General features: G+C 42.8%; 1 protein-coding gene across 3 annotated transcripts in view; it reads right to left on the reverse strand.

Annotated features, from left to right (window-relative positions):
• GXYLT2 (glucoside xylosyltransferase 2) overlaps positions 1–18,701 on the reverse strand; it is an 83,089-nt gene that overhangs the window by 44,726 nt on the left and 19,662 nt on the right. For all 3 annotated transcript variants that reach the window (XR_011251023.1, XM_069562560.1, XM_069562561.1), the window contains exons 2-3: positions 15,208–15,400; positions 9,231–9,362 (exon numbers count right to left, since the gene is read on the reverse strand). Coding sequence is in view for 2 of the 3 variants with exons in the window: in XM_069562560.1 (XP_069418661.1) it covers positions 9,231–9,362; positions 15,208–15,400 (325 nt within the window). In the remaining variant the exon portion in view is untranslated. The remainder of the gene's footprint in view (positions 1–9,230; positions 9,363–15,207; positions 15,401–18,701) is intronic.

An 18,701-nucleotide genomic window follows, 5' to 3' on the forward strand; every position in this document is an offset into this window, starting at 1 on the left:
CTGATTGCTCTTCTATTTTTGACAATGGCCTGAGCATGAGTTGCTCCACAGGATGATCTATTAAATTCAGGCACATCTGAGGGGACAGTTTTAGGAGCTGGTCTTTGGACTTTGTTCTGACCAGAAGGGCACTTTTTATATTTCTTCCCCTGGTTCTCCCTTGTAAACTAACTGGCCTATAGTTTATTTAGCTTCTTGCTCTCATGAAGCTTTCTCTTAATGAATGGAGCCTCTGAAACCTTGGCTATTTTTGCCTGGAATTTAAGCTTCTGAAAGACACTGCTGGTAGAGATGAGAAATGCTGATGACCTCCCCACCCCCTGCACCCAAGAAAATACCAAACCCCTCAACTGGGAGCTATGGAGGAAAGGATTCCTATGTTCTTGACTGAACTGAGTTGGGTTTCCACCATGCTAAGCTAGAAGGGGAGAGGGAGGGAGTGGGTCATGGCTCAACTGGCACAGACTCTCACTCTTTCTTATTAAGTTTTAGTAGATTTCTTGAGTAAGAAATCTGTTTCTTCATAGGCTTAGGCCATTAGGACAGTTTCCAAAGATTCTAGATAGTTGTTTTAAAAATAATATTCTGGGACTCCCCGCAAGGTCCAGTGATTAAGACTTTGCCTTCCAGTGAAGGGAAGGTCTCATAAGCCTCAGGGCCAGAAGCTGCCATTTCAGATGTCACCACCCTGCCAGGCTCTTTTTTCACTGCGGAGAAGGCAATGGCACCCCACTCCAGTACTCTTGCCTGGGAAATCCCATGGACGGAGGAGCCTGGCAGGCTGCAGTCCATGGGGTCGCTAAGAGTCAGACACGACTGAGCGACTTCCCTTTCACTTTTCACTTTCATGCATTGGAGAAGGAAATGGCAACCCACTCCAGTGTTCTTGCCTGGAGAATCCCAGGGATGGGGGAGCCTAGTGGGCTGCCGTCTATGGAGTCGCACAGAGTCGGACACGACTGAAGCAACTGAGCAGCAGCAGCAGGAGCTAAGTTTCTAGAACATGATTCTCAGGCTGCTTCAAGCAATTATCATTCTCACAGAGTGAGCCTAGTAAAGGACTACAAGAGAGACAGAGCCCTGGCGACATTACAGCAGCCTTTGGATCTAGTTGTGCTTGAGATCAGTCCTCTGATCTGGACGCCACAGTCAGATAAGTGAATAAACCGCCTTTTCTGCTTCAGTTCAGTTCAGTCACTCAGTCATGTCTGACTCTTTGCAACCCCATGGACTACAGCATGCGAGGCTTCCCTGTCTATCACCAACTCCTGGAGTTTACTCAAACTCATGACCGTTGAGTTGGTGATGCCATCCAATCATCTGATCCTCTGTCATCCCCTTCTCCTCCTGCCTTCAATCTTTCCCGGCATCAGGGTCTTTTCAAATGAGTCAGTTCTTCGCATTAGGTGGCCAAAGTATTGGAGTTTCAGCTTCAGCATCAGTCCCTCCAATGAACAGTCAGGATTGATTTCCTTTAGGATGGACTGGTTGGATTTCCTTGCAGTTGAAGGAACTCTCAAGAGTTTTCTCCAATACCACATTTCAAAAGCATCAATTCTTCGGCACTCAGCTTTCTTTATAGTCCAACTCTCACATCCATACATGACTACTAGAAAAACCATAGCCTTGACTAGATGGCAAAGAAAGGCAATGCCAAAGAATGCTCAAACTACTGCACAACTGCACTCATCTCACACGCTAGTAAAGTAATGCTCAAAATTCTCCAAGCCAGGCTTCAGCAATACGTGAACCGTGAACTTCCAGATGTCCAAGCTGGTTTTAGAAAAGGCAGAGGAACCAGCGATCAAATTGCCAACATCTGCTGGATCATGGAAAAAGCAAAAGAGTTCCAGAAAGACATTTATTTCTGCTTTATTGACTATGCCAAAGCCTTTGACTGTGTGGATCACAATAAACTGTGGAAAATTCTGAAAGAGATGGGAATGCCAGATGGGAATGACCTGCCTTTTGAGAAACCTCTATGCAGGTCAGGAAGCAACAGTTAGAACTGGACATGGAACAACAGACTGGTTCCAAATAGGAAAAGGAGTACATCAAGGCTGTATATTGTCACCCTGCTTATTTAACTTCTATGCAGACTACATCATGAGAAACTCTGGGCTGGAAGAAACACAGGCTGGAATCGAGATTGCCGGGAGAGATATCAATAACCTCAGATATGCAGATGACACCACCCTTATGGCAGAAAGTGAAGAAGAACTAAAGAGCCTCTTGATGAAATTGAAAGAGGAGAGTGAAAAAGTTGGCTTCAAGCTCAACACTCAGAAAACTAAGATCATGGCATCCAGTCCCATCACTTCACGGTAAATCGATGGGGAAACAGTGGATACAGTGGCTGACTTTATTTTGGGGGGCTCCAAAATTTGGAAGGAAAGTTACGACCAACTTAGACAGCATATTAAAAAGGAGAGACATTACTTAACCAGCAAAGGTCCGTCTAGTCAAGGCTATGGTTTTTCCAGTAGTTATGTATGGATGTGACAGTTGGACTATAAAGAAAGCTGAGCCCCAAAGAACTGATGCTTTTGAACTGTGGTGTTGGAGAAGACTCTTGAGAGTCCCTTGGACTGCAAGGAGATCCAACCAGTCCACCCTAAAGGAGATCAGTCTTGAGTGTTCATTGGAAGGAGTGATGCTGAAGCTGAAACTCCAGTACTTTGGCCACCTGATGCAAAGAACTGACTCATTTGAAAAGACCCTGGCAAAGATTGAAGGCAGGAGGAGAAGGGGATGACAGAGGATCAGATTGTTGGATGGCATCACCAACTCAATGGACATGAGTTTGGGTAAATTCTGGGAGTTGGTGATGTATAGGGCGGCCTGGCGTGCTGGGATTCATGGGGTCACCAAGAATCGGACATGACTGAGTGACTGAACTGAACTGAACTGACTAGATGGACCTTTGTTGGCAAAGTAATGTCTCTGCTTTTTAATATGCTGTCTAGGTTCGTCATAGCTTTTCTTTCAAGGAGCAAACACCTTTTAATTTCATGGCTGCAGTCACCATCTGCAGTGATTTTGGAGCCCAAGAAAATAAAGTCTGTCACTGTTTCCATTGTTTTCCCAGCTATTTGCCGTGAAGTTATGGGACCAGATGCCATGATCTTAGTTTTTTGAATATTGAGTTTTAAGTCAACTTTTCTTTTTAATCTCAGTTTTATTTATCTATTTATTTAACTTTCAATATTGTATTGGTTTTGCCATACACTGACATGAATCCACCATGGGTGTACATGTGTTCCCCATCCTGAACCCCCCCTCCTACCTCCCTCCCCATCCCATCCCTCTGTGTCATCCCAGTGCACCAGCCCCGAGCACCCTGTGTCATGCATTGAACCTGGACTGGCGATTTGTTTCACATGTGATAATTTACAAGTTTCAATGCCATTCTTCCATATCATCCCACCCTCACCCTCTCCCACAGAGTCCAAAAGACTGTTCTATACATCTGTGTCTCTTTTGCTGTCTCACATACAGGGTTATCATTACCATCTTTCTAAATTCCATATATATGTGTTAGTATACTCTATTGGTGTTTTTCTTTCTGGCTTACTTCATTCTGTATAATAGGCTCCAGTTTCATCCACCTCATTAGAACTGGTTCAAATGTATTCTTTTTAATGGATGAGTAATATTCCATTGTGTATATGTACCACAGCTTTCTTATCCATTTGTCTGCTGATGGACATCTAGGTTGGTTCCATGTCCTGGAGTTTTAAGCCAACTTTTTAATTCTCATCTTTCACTTTCTGTGCTTAGCTATTCATAGTTGAAATTGAGTTTCTCTCACAGGTAACCAAGAGTTGTAACTAATACCCCGAATGTCAAATGTTTAATAATGTGTGAGCAAATGTGGAAAACTTGTCCAACAAGATTGCTGTCTAGGGTTGTTTTCATGCGATCTTTTATGTAGTTAACTTCATCCTGATAATATAAGGCCTCTTAGAGCTTGATGAAAATATACAGACATCATTTATGATGATGCAAACTGATGTTCCTCTTAATAAGGCTTTTTAATATATTCCTATTTGCCTGTCAATGTTTGTTGAAATACAAAAGGTTCTTTCCAAGGAAGTCTCAATTGCTAATTCTGAAACATATTATTGATAATACAAAAACCTTACTTAATTATAAAAAGTTCTAATAAAACAAAGTTCTAATAAGCCAAGTAAACCTCTCTTTTCCCTCAACATATGGCAGATGCATTAGAACATTCTAGTGGGCATAAAGTTTTCCAAATACTGGAACCAGATAAAGACCTATTTAACAAACTATAAGGGCAAAAAGGGAAGGTTATATGTTGTTGCTCTTGATGTTATATAGAAAATCTAGGTAATTAAGATTTTTATATGGCATGGTATTACTTTGAAATATTAAAGAATGGGATAAGTTCGTTGGAAATACAGTTAAAAAATTCTCAGGACATATTTATGTTTTGTGAATTCACATCACCTTTTCTTTCTTTAATAGGAATTAGTGAGAGTTTATGGGCTTCCCTGGTAGCTCAGCTGGTAAAGAATCTGCCTGCAATGTGGGAGACCCAGTTCCATTCCTGGGTTGGGAAGATCCCCTGGAGAAAGAAATGGCATCCCAGTCCAGTATTCTTGCCTGGAGAATTCCATGAACAGAGGAGCCTGGATAACTAACAGGGACTGAAACTTGAGTCTCAGGTCTCCTGCATTGGCAGGCAGGTTCTTACTATTAGAGATACCTGGGAAGCCCAGGATCTGCAGAGGAGAACATTATTGAGGAGATAGGTCTTTATAATCAAACAGGCACATTGTGTAACAAAATGTGGAGATTCAGTATAAAATCTCGCTAATTCCTATTAAATAGAAAAGGTGATGTGAATTCACAAAACAGTTTTTCTTACAAAAGTAAAGGCTTTTTTGGCTTTTACTATGCAAAAAGGGAAAAGTCCTCCAGGATCAATTTGAAAGGACAGATTTGACTTATCTGTGGTTGGCATATTGTTTTAAATACTTTTGAGCTTCATGCCTAAGGAGCTTCATCAAGTCACCTGTTAGCCTGCACTAATAATGGTCCTTAGGTCCACTGTTCACAGAAACAGAAAAGTTAACAACCATTGATTGATTTAGGACTTCATAAATCTTGAATTGGTGGGATCTGAATTCCACTAATTGTACGTGAGAATCTAATAGGTTTGACTTGCAAAGGTTCATGCTCTGATTAGTAAAATCTTACCTGAGAAAAGGGCTTCCCTGATAGCTCAGTCGGTAAAGAATTCGCTTGTAATGCCAGACACCCTGGTTCAATTCCTGGATTGGAAAGATCCACTGAAGAAGGGATAGGCTACCCACTCCAGTACTCTTGGGCTTCCCTTGTGGCTCAGCTGGTAAAGAATCCTTCTACAATGTGGGAGAACTGGGTTTGATCCCTGGGTTGGGAAGATCCCCTGGAGAAGGGAAAAACTACCGACTCCAGTATTCTGGCCTGGAGAATTCCATGGACTGTAGAGTCCATGGGGTTGCAAAGTGTCGGACATGACTGAGCTACTTTCACTTTTTACTGAGAAAAGGTTTCATCTACAGACGACACCGCCTCAGAAAAGAGGTAAGACTGATTCTCAGTCACTGGACTAACCAGGGCCAGAATGTTTGCATTTTAGAATCTCCATCTCCTCTGCACTGACTGAGCAGCACCCCTGATTTGGTTTTATAGAGACAAATTTCAAGGAAAACATCACCTAGACTTTATTTCAAATTACCATGAAGATCAATATATCTCACTGATGTCCAGAAAAGCCATGTTTATAATCTTCTGTTATGATATACAACTCAGGGAAAGTAAATGTCCTGTCAACCACAATCTCTCTTTATTATTTTTAAGAAGGGCTAGTTTCCATTATCAAAAGCAGATAAGGAATTCCAGCACTCATTTGTCATTCAAAATGGAATAGACTTGTTCTGCGGGGAATGAATGAAAACCATCATGTGGTAGGTTTGTTTTTTTAATAGTGGCAGTAAAGTCACAATTCAAGGTCAGGGAAAATTCAAATGTCTTCTCCTGGGTTGTTACTATTTTTCTGGTAGGTTGGGGAGACAATTTTCCAATAATAACTTGGGATTTCTAATATTTTCCCATTAAAACAGTTAAGCAGAAGCTTGAGATTTTTTTTCTTGTCTTCTCAAGTAGTTTTCATAACAGCAACCCAGAGTTTTTAGCTCTGATTTAGGGTAGTTGCTTCTCGAAAGTGAAGTGAAAGTGTTAGTCGCTCAGTTGTCTCCGACTTTTTGAGACCCCCGGACTGTAACTCTCCAGGCTCCCCTGTCCATGGGATTCTCCAGGCAAGAATACTAGAATGGAAAAAAAAAGAAAAAGAATACTAGAATGGGTTGCCATTCCCTTCTCCAAGGGATCTTGCACACCCAGGGATCGCTTCTGGGTCTCCTACACTGTGGGCGGATTCTTTACCATCTGAGCCACTTCTTACTTTGTTTCATGAAGTGAATCCCATGTCACAACCTGTACTAAAGGCTGTATCATGTGAAAAACAGGTCATTTAGTAGTCAGTGAACTTGCGCAGCAAATCGCCACTAATAGTACATCCAGGTTGTATTTCTTTTTCACGAGTTCTGAGTAGGAAATGCTAAAAATGCCATTTGCCATTTGGGGTTTCAGACCAACAGATGGTAAGGCCTCCTTGTGTGGATGTTTCCCAGGTACCTCAAAATCAAAACATGACCCTGATTAAACTCATCTTCTCCCTTTACAAATAATGATATTTCTTTATAGCCTTTTCCATCTCTGAAGTTTTGTTTTTACATTTTTGGGGGTTTTTTTGGCCCCACCGTGTAGCATATGGACTCTTAGGTTCCCAATCAGGGATTGAATCCATGCCCTCTATGGTGGAAGCACAGAGTCTTAACCACTGGATCGCCAGGCAAGTCCCCTTTTCCATCTCTAAATAGCACTACTATTATACACTCCCAGGCGACGAAATGGTGAGGAGTCTGCCTGCCAATGCAGGAGACACAAGAGATGTGTGTTTGATCCCTGGGTCAGGAAGATCCTCCGAAGTAGGAAATGGTAACCCACTCCAGTATTCTTGCCTGGAAAATTTCATGGACAGAGGAGTGGCAGGCTTCAATCCATGGAGTCACAGAGAGTTGGACACAACTGAGCTCACACACACACACACATACATTGTATAGGTTGAACTAAAAGAAACAGCCTTTTTTGTAGGACATAAATAGCTGAATACAGGCAATTTCAAACAGATCAACTTTAAAAGCTGTTCAGATCAGAAACCTTGGTGAAATCTTGATCACCTCCACTTCAACTCTCACAGCCAGCTACTCATAGGGATGGAGGCATGGTCTGCATCCATCTCGAAGGCAACTAACTGCCATAGCTGAAGTCAGTATTAATTGGTCTCAGCAATTCCACTATCCATACTGTAATGAACCAGTAAATCCTTTTTTTTCCCCCTAAATATGTATTTATTTATTTGGCTGTGCCAGATCTTAGTTGTGGCATGTGGAATCTAGTTCCCTGACCAGGGATTGAACCCAGTCCCCTGCATTGGAGCATGGAGTCTTAGCCACTGAACCACCAGGGAAATCCCTGAATCCTCTTCAATACCCAAGTCAGATGACTTCACTTCCAAGCTAAGAATTGTTCAGTGGCATCTCACTGTCCTAAACACAAAGGTCAGACATTCCAACATGGCTTATAGAGTCTGCAGGCTCCAGACCCTGTCAACCCCTTCTATTCCACCACACTCTGTTTTCAGTTACTGGGATATTCTATCTTCTCAAACATGTGCCTTCCTACTTTTGTAGTAGGGCCTGTGCACCTACTATTCCATTTACCTGGAACCTTTTTCTCTCATTACTTCTCAGACTCTAGTCACCCAGTGACCACCTCCTGCTACTTCTCCTTCTTTCACATTTCAGCATAAAAGCCATTTCTCAACAGAACCATCTAGATATCCCCCAGATCAGAGTGTAACCCTATGTTACATACATCCATGAGATTGTTCTCCATCTCAGCATGGATCACATTTCTAAGTTCTTGTTCATTTCCATGCTAGACTCAAACTCCAAGGAGGCAAGATCAATAAACAACTATTAAGGATTTGCTGTATAGCACAGGGAACTCTACTGAATACTCCATAATGACCTGTATGGGGAAAGAATCTAAAAAAGACTGGATATATGCTAGTTATAACCGACTCACTTTGCTGTACAGCAGAAAGTAACACAACATTGTAAATCAACTATACTTCAATAAAAATTAAAAAAAATATAAAAAGACCATGGTGTCTTGTTCACTGCCATATCACCATCACTAAGCCGGAGCTTAGCACCTAATGGGCACTCAATAAATGTTTACTGAAAGCATGACCTTCACAAATGTCAAGGCTGCAATTCACAAGTCAAAGCTGCCATTTTGTTCAGTGATATTGTCAGTTTTAGTATATCTTTGGTGCTTTTCTATTTAGGATTTTTTTAAAAAGGAAACAAAGACTTTCAACTTGAACACTCCAAATGGAAAAGTGAACTGGAACTCTGGACCTTCTCTGAATTATTCCCTAGCAAAGGTACAGCTGGGCTTCCCTGGTGGCTCAGTGGTAAAGAATTTGCCTGCCAATGTCAGAGACGTGGGTTCAATCCCTGAGTCAGGAAGATCCCCTGGAGAAGGAAATGGCAACCCACTCCAGTATTCTTGCCTGGAAAATCCCATGAACAGAGGAGCCTGGCAGCTACAGTCCATGGGGTCGCAAGAGTCAGACACGACTTAGTGACTAAAGCAACAACAGCAACATGGTGACATCCACTAGTAGTTCTTATTATAAGAGAAATAACGATAATCTAAAATAACATTTATTGAGCAGCGACTATGTGCCAAGCTTATGGAGGAAAGTGAGGCTTAGAGAAGTTTAGAGATTTAGTGAGGTCCACAGAGCTAGTAAATGTGGATCCATAGACACAAAGATTCATAATCAAGAATGCTCTGGATACTCTCAGTCCCTCAGTCTTTGAGAAACACAATTTCTCAACCACAGGGAACTTCTCTGTACACCCTGATCATTAGGAGCATCAACTACAAAATCTAAGAGGAACATATTTTTCACTGTAACCACTGTAATTAAAATGTTTCTAAACAAAGGCTAGTTAATTCCATGATGTTTCCAAATGCAATTCTCTCCCAAGCAGCATCTTATTAAAAGCAGGTGTTCCTACCGGAAGAAAGAGTCTCTGGGCAGCGCAGGGTTTGAATAATTTCTTCCATTCTTGAGGGTTTCCAGCCGAAAATGTGATGGGGTAGATTCTGTGCTCAAACTTCTTTGTATATGAGTCAGGCCACTGTCGAAGCTGAAAAAGATAGCAGGGAAGGGGAGGGTGATTAGACCCCAGAAATATGGAAAACACCTAAAACTTCTGAGTGGCAATGTAGAAATTATTCAGGTAGCACGCACAGAAGTTTAACTTTATCACCACAACTCGTGCTCACTGAATAGACCACTGTTAAGATTTAAAAAAACAGCATCCAGAGTTGGCAAGGATGATGGGAAACTTGCACCTAAACGCTGGAAGGGTAAATTATAAAAAACTTCCAAGAGGGCAATTTAGAAAGTGGTAATAACAAACCCCAAGACAGAGGTCCAGGGACTTTCACCAAAACACAGTTTTTAGTAAAAAATAAAAAAAAAACAAAAACAAAAACAAAAAACAAAAAAATCCCCTTGGGAACAAATGAAATACTCAATAATAAGGAACTGGACAAACGCATTATGATGGAACTACACGGTGGACTGTTGTAAAGGGTGAGAACAGGGGGCACGAGTGGTAAAGAACTCGCCTGCCAATGCAGGAGACGCAAGAGACATGGGTTGGGAAGATTCCCTGGAGGAGGACATGGCAACCAACTGCAGTATTCTTGCCTGGAGAATCCCATGGACAGAGGAGCCTGGCAGGCTACATACAGTCCATGGGGTCGCAAAGAGTTGGACACAATTGAAATGACTTAGCACGCATGCATATGTGCCATTATGAAAAAATAGTTACAATATATAGTTAGGTTTTAGAAAAAGAAAGTCCAAAAAGAAATTTATAATATGGGTCTATCACACAGGGGAAAATACATGCGTCTATTTTACATGCAGGGAAAAATCTGAACAGACATGCACCGTACTGTTAAAAGTGGGTACCTATGGAAGTGGGGGTGTCATTTTCTATGTTTATATTTCTGTATTCTTTAAAACTTTTATAGGGAGTGTATATTACTTTCTCTGCTTATATTAATCTTAAAATAAAATTATTTTAATCAGTAGACTTTATTTTTCAGAGCAGCTTTATGTTTACAGAAAAGTTGACCAGGAAGTACACAGAGTTCCCATATATCCTCTCTCCTTCCCTTTCTCATCCCACAGTTTCCTCATCATTAACATCTTGCATGAATGCGGCACATTTGTTACAAGTGATGACCCAGTATCAAAACATTATCAAGTAAAGCCCATAGTCTACATGAGGAGTCATTCTTTCTATCACCCAATTTTATGGGTTTTGACAATGGCATGATGTTCTACATCTACCATTACAGAACGTCAGTGTCTCATGCACCCCACCAGAACAGGCTCGTGGCTGTCCCCACTTCTGTGTCCTACTATTTTCTGGTTCTGAGTCGGGGGCAAAGTTAAACTGTATATTTGATTGTGAACTGCCTGAAGAGGTTAAGAAACCAACCAGCTGACATTTTCAACCTTTATATTAGGAGATGACAAAAATGAAACTTTCAAATATTAAATATCAACAATGTAGGTGGTAAACACCAATGTCTACAGCTTAAAAAAACTCTAGTTCTTAAACAGCTTTAAAAAAGAAATCTACTTCAATAAAACAGCACTTGCCCACAATGCAGTTTCCAGAGGGATCATGATGGCAATTAGCATTTTGTTTTGTTCTGACGCTGAGGTATGTGTCCCTGAGCCTCCCAGAAAGTTACCACAAGACACTCTGGATATTCCCACAGTGCCTCAGTGTTGAAACTAACTGACAACCCTGAGAAGGAGGCGATAACCTGCCCCTACACACCAGCATCTCACATGGCTGAGCAAAAGCCAACTGCTGCTGATCTATAGTTTTAGGGCTAATACAGTACCCACCAGACAGAAACATTCCAAGGAATCTGTAGAATCTGATACGGCCTCACACTTAGACTCCACAATAAGCAGAGCAAGAATCATCTGTCCCTTCTGTGTATCTATGAGAGATTTTTGCTTGATACAAATGAAGAAATTGAAGCTGAGAAACATTCTGTGACTTATGAAAGAGCCAATGGTTTACATCTAAACTGGCACCAAAACCTCAACATGAAAAAAAAAAAAAACGGGGCCATATGCCCTGCTGTGATTTTTAACACCCTATTATAATTTCCTTTGCAATTGGGCTTCACTGGTCTAACAAAGACCTGAGGAAATAAGCCGTCAAAGGGATAAAGTCATCTGAGCAATGCAAAACACAACCCAACTGCACAAGTAGCTACAAAATTTTCCCATACAATAGCTCCTAATTTATAACGTCCCAAGTACTATGGCTCATAACAAATTACTCCAAAACTTAGTAGTACAAAACAACCATTTATTATGCTCATAGATTCCGAGGATCAAAAACAGACAAGGCACAGACGGGATGGCTTGACTTTGCTTCACAGTGTCTGAGGCCTCAACTACAAGTCTTGGAGGCTGGGGGCTGCAATCATCTAACGGCTTGTTCTCACATGTCTGGTGGTGGAGGTTAGTTACCGGCTGGGGACCTGACTTCTCTCTGTGTGGGCTTCTTCCTGTGGGTGAATCTGGACTTTCTCACTGCATGGTGGCGAGGTTCCAGGGCCAGGCATCCCAAGAGATAGCCAGGCAGAAGCTGTATCCTTTTTCGCCACATAGCAGGACATCTGGCATACTCTATGTTATGTACACGTACATATGTGCTCATGCCCAGTCGCTCAGTCATTTCTGATTTTTGTTCCCCAGGTAGCACAGTGGTAAACAATCTGCCTGCCAGTGCACGAGATGCAAGACGCGGGTCCAATCCCTGGGTTGGGAAGATCCCTGGAAAAGGAAATGACAACCTACTCCAGTATTCTTGCCTGGAAAATTCCATGGACAGAGGAGCCTGGTGGGCTACTAAGCATCCATGCACACACATATTACGTATGTAGGTGTATCTGTATTAGCTCTTGCCTTGTAACAAATGACCCTAAAACTTACTAGCTTAAAACCACAAACATGCATTATCTCACATCATTTCTTAGGGTCAGGAATCTGTGAGCTGGGGTGTTCTGGATGAGGAGTGAGGGTGAGCCATCTGAAGGCTGGATGGGGTGAGAAGTCCTGTCTCCAAGTTCATGTGCATGAATGTCAGCAAGAAGTCTTCAAGCCTTAACACATGGTCTTCTGCAAGAGCTGCTCTGACATGAGAGCTGGCCTCCAAGAGAGAAAGAGTGCAACCAAGATGGAAGGTGCAGTGCCTTTTTAGATCTAATCTCAGAAGCGACATAGTGTCACTTCTTCCCTATGCTACCGTTCATACAGGCCAGCCCTGGGACAGTGCAGGAGGAGAGTACATACAGATGTGAATAGTAGGAGGCAGGATCGAGGGGGCCCTTCAGAAATCACAACCTGTTACACATCTGTAATTATATATATACATCTTCCTTCTCTTTTTAAGATTTAAGTCTGCATTCTGTTCTGTTCCATTCTCATGCCCCAGCTTCTAGCATGTAGTAGGTACTCAGTAAATACTTGTTCAATGGATACTGTACGTGACCCAACTAATGTTGGCCCATAGCCACTTTTGCTCCATTCCTGCACAGAGCATACTTCTCAGCCCCTTTGGAGTTGGGTGGGTCTTGTGACCGGCTGCTGCTGGACAGTTAAATAGGAACAGAAATGTCAGTGTCAAGAGGAGGGAGTGAAAGGCACCGTGGGGTGCCTTTCTGATAGTCCCTGTCTTTCCTTTAGTGGCATCTCAAGAACTGCAGAGGCCAAATGTTCCAGCAGGTGCCAGCTACATGCAAGAACGGTCTCTGTTAACTCTGGTCCCAGGCTGACAGGGCCATGTGGAGAGGCCCTCTGAGACATTCAGCAGGCATGTGGAAAGTCTCTGAGCTTTCCGGAAGTTGTTAGTGCAGCCTGACCTAGCCTATCTTGGGTACAGATAAGCATCTCTTTTTATCACTCCCACTGGTCCCAAGTTGCAGAGGGGGAAGTTCAGTTCAGTCGCTCAGTCGTGTCCGACTCTTTGCGACCCCATGAATCGCAGCACGCCAGGCCTCCCTGTCCATCACCAACTCCCGGAGTTCACTCAAACTCACATCCATCGAGTCAGTGATGCCAACCAGCCATCTCATCCTCTGTCGTCCCCTTCTCCTCCTGCCCCTAATCCCTCCCAGCATCAGAGTCTTTTCCAGTGAGTCAACTCTTTGCATGAGGTGGCCAAAGTACTGGAGTTTCAGCTTTAGCATCATTCCTTCCAAAGAACACCCAGGACTGATCTCCTTTAGAATGGACTGCTGCTGCTAAGTCACTTCAGTCATGTCCAACTCTGTGCAACCCTAGAGACAGTAGCCCACCAGGCTCCCCCATCCCTGGGATTCTCCAGGCAAGAACACTGGAGTGGGTTGCCATTTCCTTCTCCGATGCGTGAAAGTGAAGTCACTCAGTCATGTCTGACTCTTTGTGACCCCATGGACTGCAGCCTACCAGGCTCCTCCATCCATGGGATTTTCCAGGCAAGAATACTGGAGTGGGGTACTATTGCCTTCTCCGTTAGAATGGACTAGTGAAGCCCCCCAAAAAAGCCCCCAAGACTTGCCCAAGATCAGGCAGCAGGTGAATAGTGGAGCTGAGTTTTGAATCTGAGTTTTCTGTCTACTAGTTTGAGAACTAGTTGAGTTAAGTTTATGAATATTTGGGTCAGAAACCTTGAACTGACATCAGATGAGTTAATCACTGAGACTCTCCAAGCCTCAATAATCTCAGTTAGTAAAATACGGATATTTTATTAGTTAGCAAACTACGGATATGGTTATTAACTTTTTCAAAGGATTGCTATGAGGATTAAATAACAGTAAATCATAAGCCCTTGATAAAGGCTATTCTATTTTTGAAATTATGATTATTATTATTAATTATAATTCCCATTATACCACAGCTTCAGAGAAGCTACCTACATGTGTTTCAATGTTTTTGCTTGCCCCTTCCCCTGATGCAGACCTTTCTCAAGGCATTTGCCAATCAATTTCAAGTCCCAAGGCAGTTTCTTCCCTGGCTTCTCTAGGAGAGGATGTCAAAGCGATTTTTTTTTTCTTTAGAAATCATAATACATTCTCTAGATTTCGGTTATTAGTCTCTAGTCACCCAACATCCTGCTTTGGCCTTTCTCATCAGTGTGGCTACTCAGATGGCAGGATGTAGCCCCGGTGACACAAGTTGGTAGATACAAAACAAAACAGCTGCTCTCTCTGCCAGCACTCAAGAACTCACTGCAAGAGAAGCCTCGCCAGGAAAACAAACTCAGTTTATAGTTGCACATGCAACAAGCCCAGAGAAAATAGCTATTTCCAAAGCACTCCTGTACTGGGAGGGAACTGTTACTTGTTCCTCAATACAGGAAGAGTACACACATATACATGCATATACATATACATACTCAATCTCTCAGATACATAAATACACATACACACACCTGTATGTGAAAAAAATATGGAAGAATTACTCAAAAGTGTTGACTCTGATAGTTTCTTGTGTGGAGAAGAAGGGTAGCAAGGACTTCTACCTTTTATATTTATAACATCCCGTTTGAATTTATTTTGATGAGCAGATATTATTTGTCATTCAAAAAATATATATACACAAATAAAGATAAGCTACGTGACTCCCACTGAGAGCAGTGTCAGTAACACCAGGAGGGGTGGAGCTCTGGGTCAAGCGCTTCAAGGGCATCATCTCATTTGATCCTCATTTAATCCTCCCCGTCTCTCTCTAAGGGGGTGTAATATCCCTATATTATAGATGACAACTTTAAGGCTCAGAGTCAAGTGTTCGTGGGCACACAGCTGAGTATTCAGTAAAATACAGTAGGAAACAGGATATGCATGTCCCACAGTACACTCTGTCTACACTCAGTAAATACCGTGCCATAATTTCTGCACAATCACCTGCTTATCAAACTCAGGCTTCAGAGATTCCTCAGTGAAGATGTGAAATTGCATCTTCCTGTGGCTAAACAGCACGGCAGATTTGAGCATGACAAGCGTCTCCTCCAGACGATTGCCACAGGCCACCACTGCCAAGTGGATCCAGAGCTCGGGCGGCAGCTCAGCTTGGAAACTCCTGAGTTCTCCAGGCCTCCTAGAAAGAAGAAAAATAGGTGAAAGCCATTATTAAACTCATTAAAGAAAAATAAAAGCTAGTGGAGGGTTAGAACATTTCAAAACATGAACAGGCACAATCTGTTATACTTTATAAAGTGATAAGCATTTTGACAATTCTCCCTGCTTAGAGAAAAATACCCTTTATTCCCATATTTATCCTGGCAATAGCAGGATGAGTCACTGTTTGGACTGCTATAGGTGTCTGAGGCTTTTTTCCGCCAGCATTTAGCTGTCTAGTGCCTGCTGGCTGCCTACTGGCCCATGTTTGGAAATGGTATTGCTAAACTCTGACAGCTGACACAGGGCTGTGGTGCTCCCACTCACATGGGCCATGGAAATTAGATTTGAATGCAATTTGAACAAGACGAGGGTGGACAGTGGCTTTCCCATGTGAAACGAGCAACATGATACTCCTATCATCTGGAGGGTTTTAGGCTGAAGTGGAAGGCATGACCACCGGCCCAAAGGAAAATCATGCAAACCCAGGAGGTAAGCAAAGAAAACAACACATGGGGCCTTCATGACATCTTGGGAGAGTCTCACAGAAACAGGTGTTACTCTTAATCATCTCGCTCAAGACTGCTGAGCTGGTAGGTATGAAATTCAGCTTCCAGCGTGAAATGTTTAGTAATGAGAAGCAGGCAGGAGAGAGGACAGGTTAAGCTGAAAATTACCAAGGTATCAAATACCCAGTCAACAGCTGAGAGGGGAACAGAGTCCAAGAGTCCAGAATCATCTTCCAGCTATTTCCTCGTAATAAAAGATTTGTTCCAGACAAGGAGACACAGCCAAGCCTCAAACATACCACTGAGAAACATTTGCAGGCAAGCTGGAAGAAGTTGGCCTGGAAAAAGGTGCCCTGAGACAAATGAAACTAATTTACTTGCACAAAAGATCTGGAGACCAGGGGAGCTTGGATGTGGAATGCTACCTTCCTTCCAAAAACTTCGAGTTCAATCAGCGTGCTGCTCCATTATTCACTGCTTGCTCAAATAAAGGCGGCCGTGCTCCAGATTTCTTTCACCAAGAGGAAAGTTGAAGATGTGGGTGGAACACTTTGGAAGACTTTCCAGTGTGATTACTTAAAAGCATGCTGAGTAGAAGCATGGCCTCCTGGCTTAGTTAGGTCCAGATGCATAGACTTACTCAGGTTCCACTAATTTCAGGGATCAGAGGAGAGGACAGTAGAGATGTATCTTCTGAGACGTCCATGTCCCTTCAGCTCCCTGCTGCTACCTGATGAGGTATCATCTTCCCTCACCAAGATCACTGTGACTCCCCCTAGATGGTCCACCCGCCTCCAATCCGATCCTTAACCCCATCTATGATTTCTCCTTGTTGGGGTCAGAGTCACGTTCTTCTAAAATGCAGATAGGATTGTGTTATTCCCTTGATAAAAGTCATGTAAAGGCTCCTGACTGCCTTGAAGATCAAGTTCAAACTGCTGCTTGTGGCTTCTACTTAGGTCTCCTGTATCCGCCTCCAGCACCTGGAGCCTGGGTGGGCAGCCATTCATAATCACAGTCACACTTAGGCTGCAGCTCTCCTTCTCATTTCTAGTCATCTTCAGATCCTAGCACATGCAGTGTCTCTCAGAAATGCTCTTCTCGGCTCTCTTTTCCTTGCTCACTCCATCCCATTACTCCATAAATCTATATGAAGTGCCTACTATGTGCCAGACACCTTTCTGGGTACCAGGAAGACAGCAGTGAACAATACAGTTCAAAATGCCTGCCCTTGCTGAAGTTACATTCTACAGATGGTAGGCGAAAGACAAAGAAAGAATAACAGTCAAAGCAAATAGTAAGTGAGCAACTCACAAAGAAAGTCATCCAGCAAGCAGGAAATACAGGGTGGAACCATGAGAGATACAGGAGTGTCTGATGGTTTGGAACATACTATACATTGCGAAGTCAGGGAAGTAATTCCTCACTGAGAAGCCGAGATCCGATGACAATCTGATGGTGGGGAGGGAAGGAGTCACATGCTTTTGTGGGTGAGGAGGATTCCAGGCAAAGGGGACAGCCAGACCAAAGGCGCTAAATGAGAAGCATGCCTGGTGAATCCAAGAATCCTTGCCTTCAGGACTCAGATGTCCTCTCTCCTTCAGCTTCATAGATGGACTTTCATACCTGCTATTAAAGCCAACTCCCAACTAATTTATATAAAGGGATGGGAAGGATGTGTCACAGATAATGCCAAAATCACAGTCAATTAAGAAAAAGTCAGTCAAAATACCAGCCAAAATATGCTACAAAAACATTTAATGCATATTCATTTGCTTAAAATTATGCTCAACATTTAAAAACACAAGTATCCACAGGTACTTAAAATAGTAAATGTAACAGCTTAGCCGTCTTAAATATGAGCCATTACCCCACCTCCAAAGAGAACAATTCCACCTAGTTTAGCTTTACACTTTGGACTTCTACATGAATAAAATATCTTAACCTCAGTAACCAGGAAAATACTAATTCAAACAATAAGGAGATTCTATGTTGTTTTGGACTGGTGAAACTTAAAAAATAAAAGTTGGATCATATATGTTTCAGAGTGGATATGGAGGTGGGGGACAGCTCACTGCTGCTGGGGCAATTTAAGTTGACCTAAACACGTTGGAAGGAGAAGGCAATGGCACCCCACTCCAGTACTCTTGCCTGGAAAATCCGATGGTCGGAGGGGCCTGGTAGGCTGCAGTCCATGGGGTCGCGAAGAGTCGGACACGACTGAGCGACTTCCCTTTCACTTTTCACTTTCATGCACTGGAGAAGGAAATGGCAGCCCACTCCAGCATTCTTGCCTGGAGAATCCCAGGGATGGGGGAGTCTGGTGGGCTGCCATCGCTGGGGTCGCAGAGTTGGACATGACTGAAGCAACTTAGCAGCAGCAGCAGCAGCAGCAAACACCTTGGAACGCCTTTTGGTCACATCCGTCAGGAGTGAAGATACATATACACCCTCACTCTTCTGGTTCCACACCTGCATATGAGCCCTGAAGAAACTCTTGCACATTTGCATAGGACCCATGCAAGAATGCTCACAGCAGTCCTATTTATAATATTGAAAAGTTGGAGATAACTTTCCTGTCCACGCATAGGAGAATCATGAATATATTTGACAAGTGTAAGTAGAATACTGCAGAGCAGTGAAAATAAACAATTCAGAAGGTCATGTACAAACATAAGGACAAACAGGAAAAAGAGCAGTTAGGTAGCAGGAGAGCGGTAGATTGAGACAGTTTGGATGAAGCTGAAAAACTAGCAAACACTGTGTGTTGTT

Source organism: Ovis canadensis, chromosome 19 (assembly GCF_042477335.2).
Source record: "Ovis canadensis isolate MfBH-ARS-UI-01 breed Bighorn chromosome 19, ARS-UI_OviCan_v2, whole genome shotgun sequence".
NCBI classification, from domain to species: domain Eukaryota; kingdom Metazoa; phylum Chordata; class Mammalia; order Artiodactyla; family Bovidae; genus Ovis; species Ovis canadensis.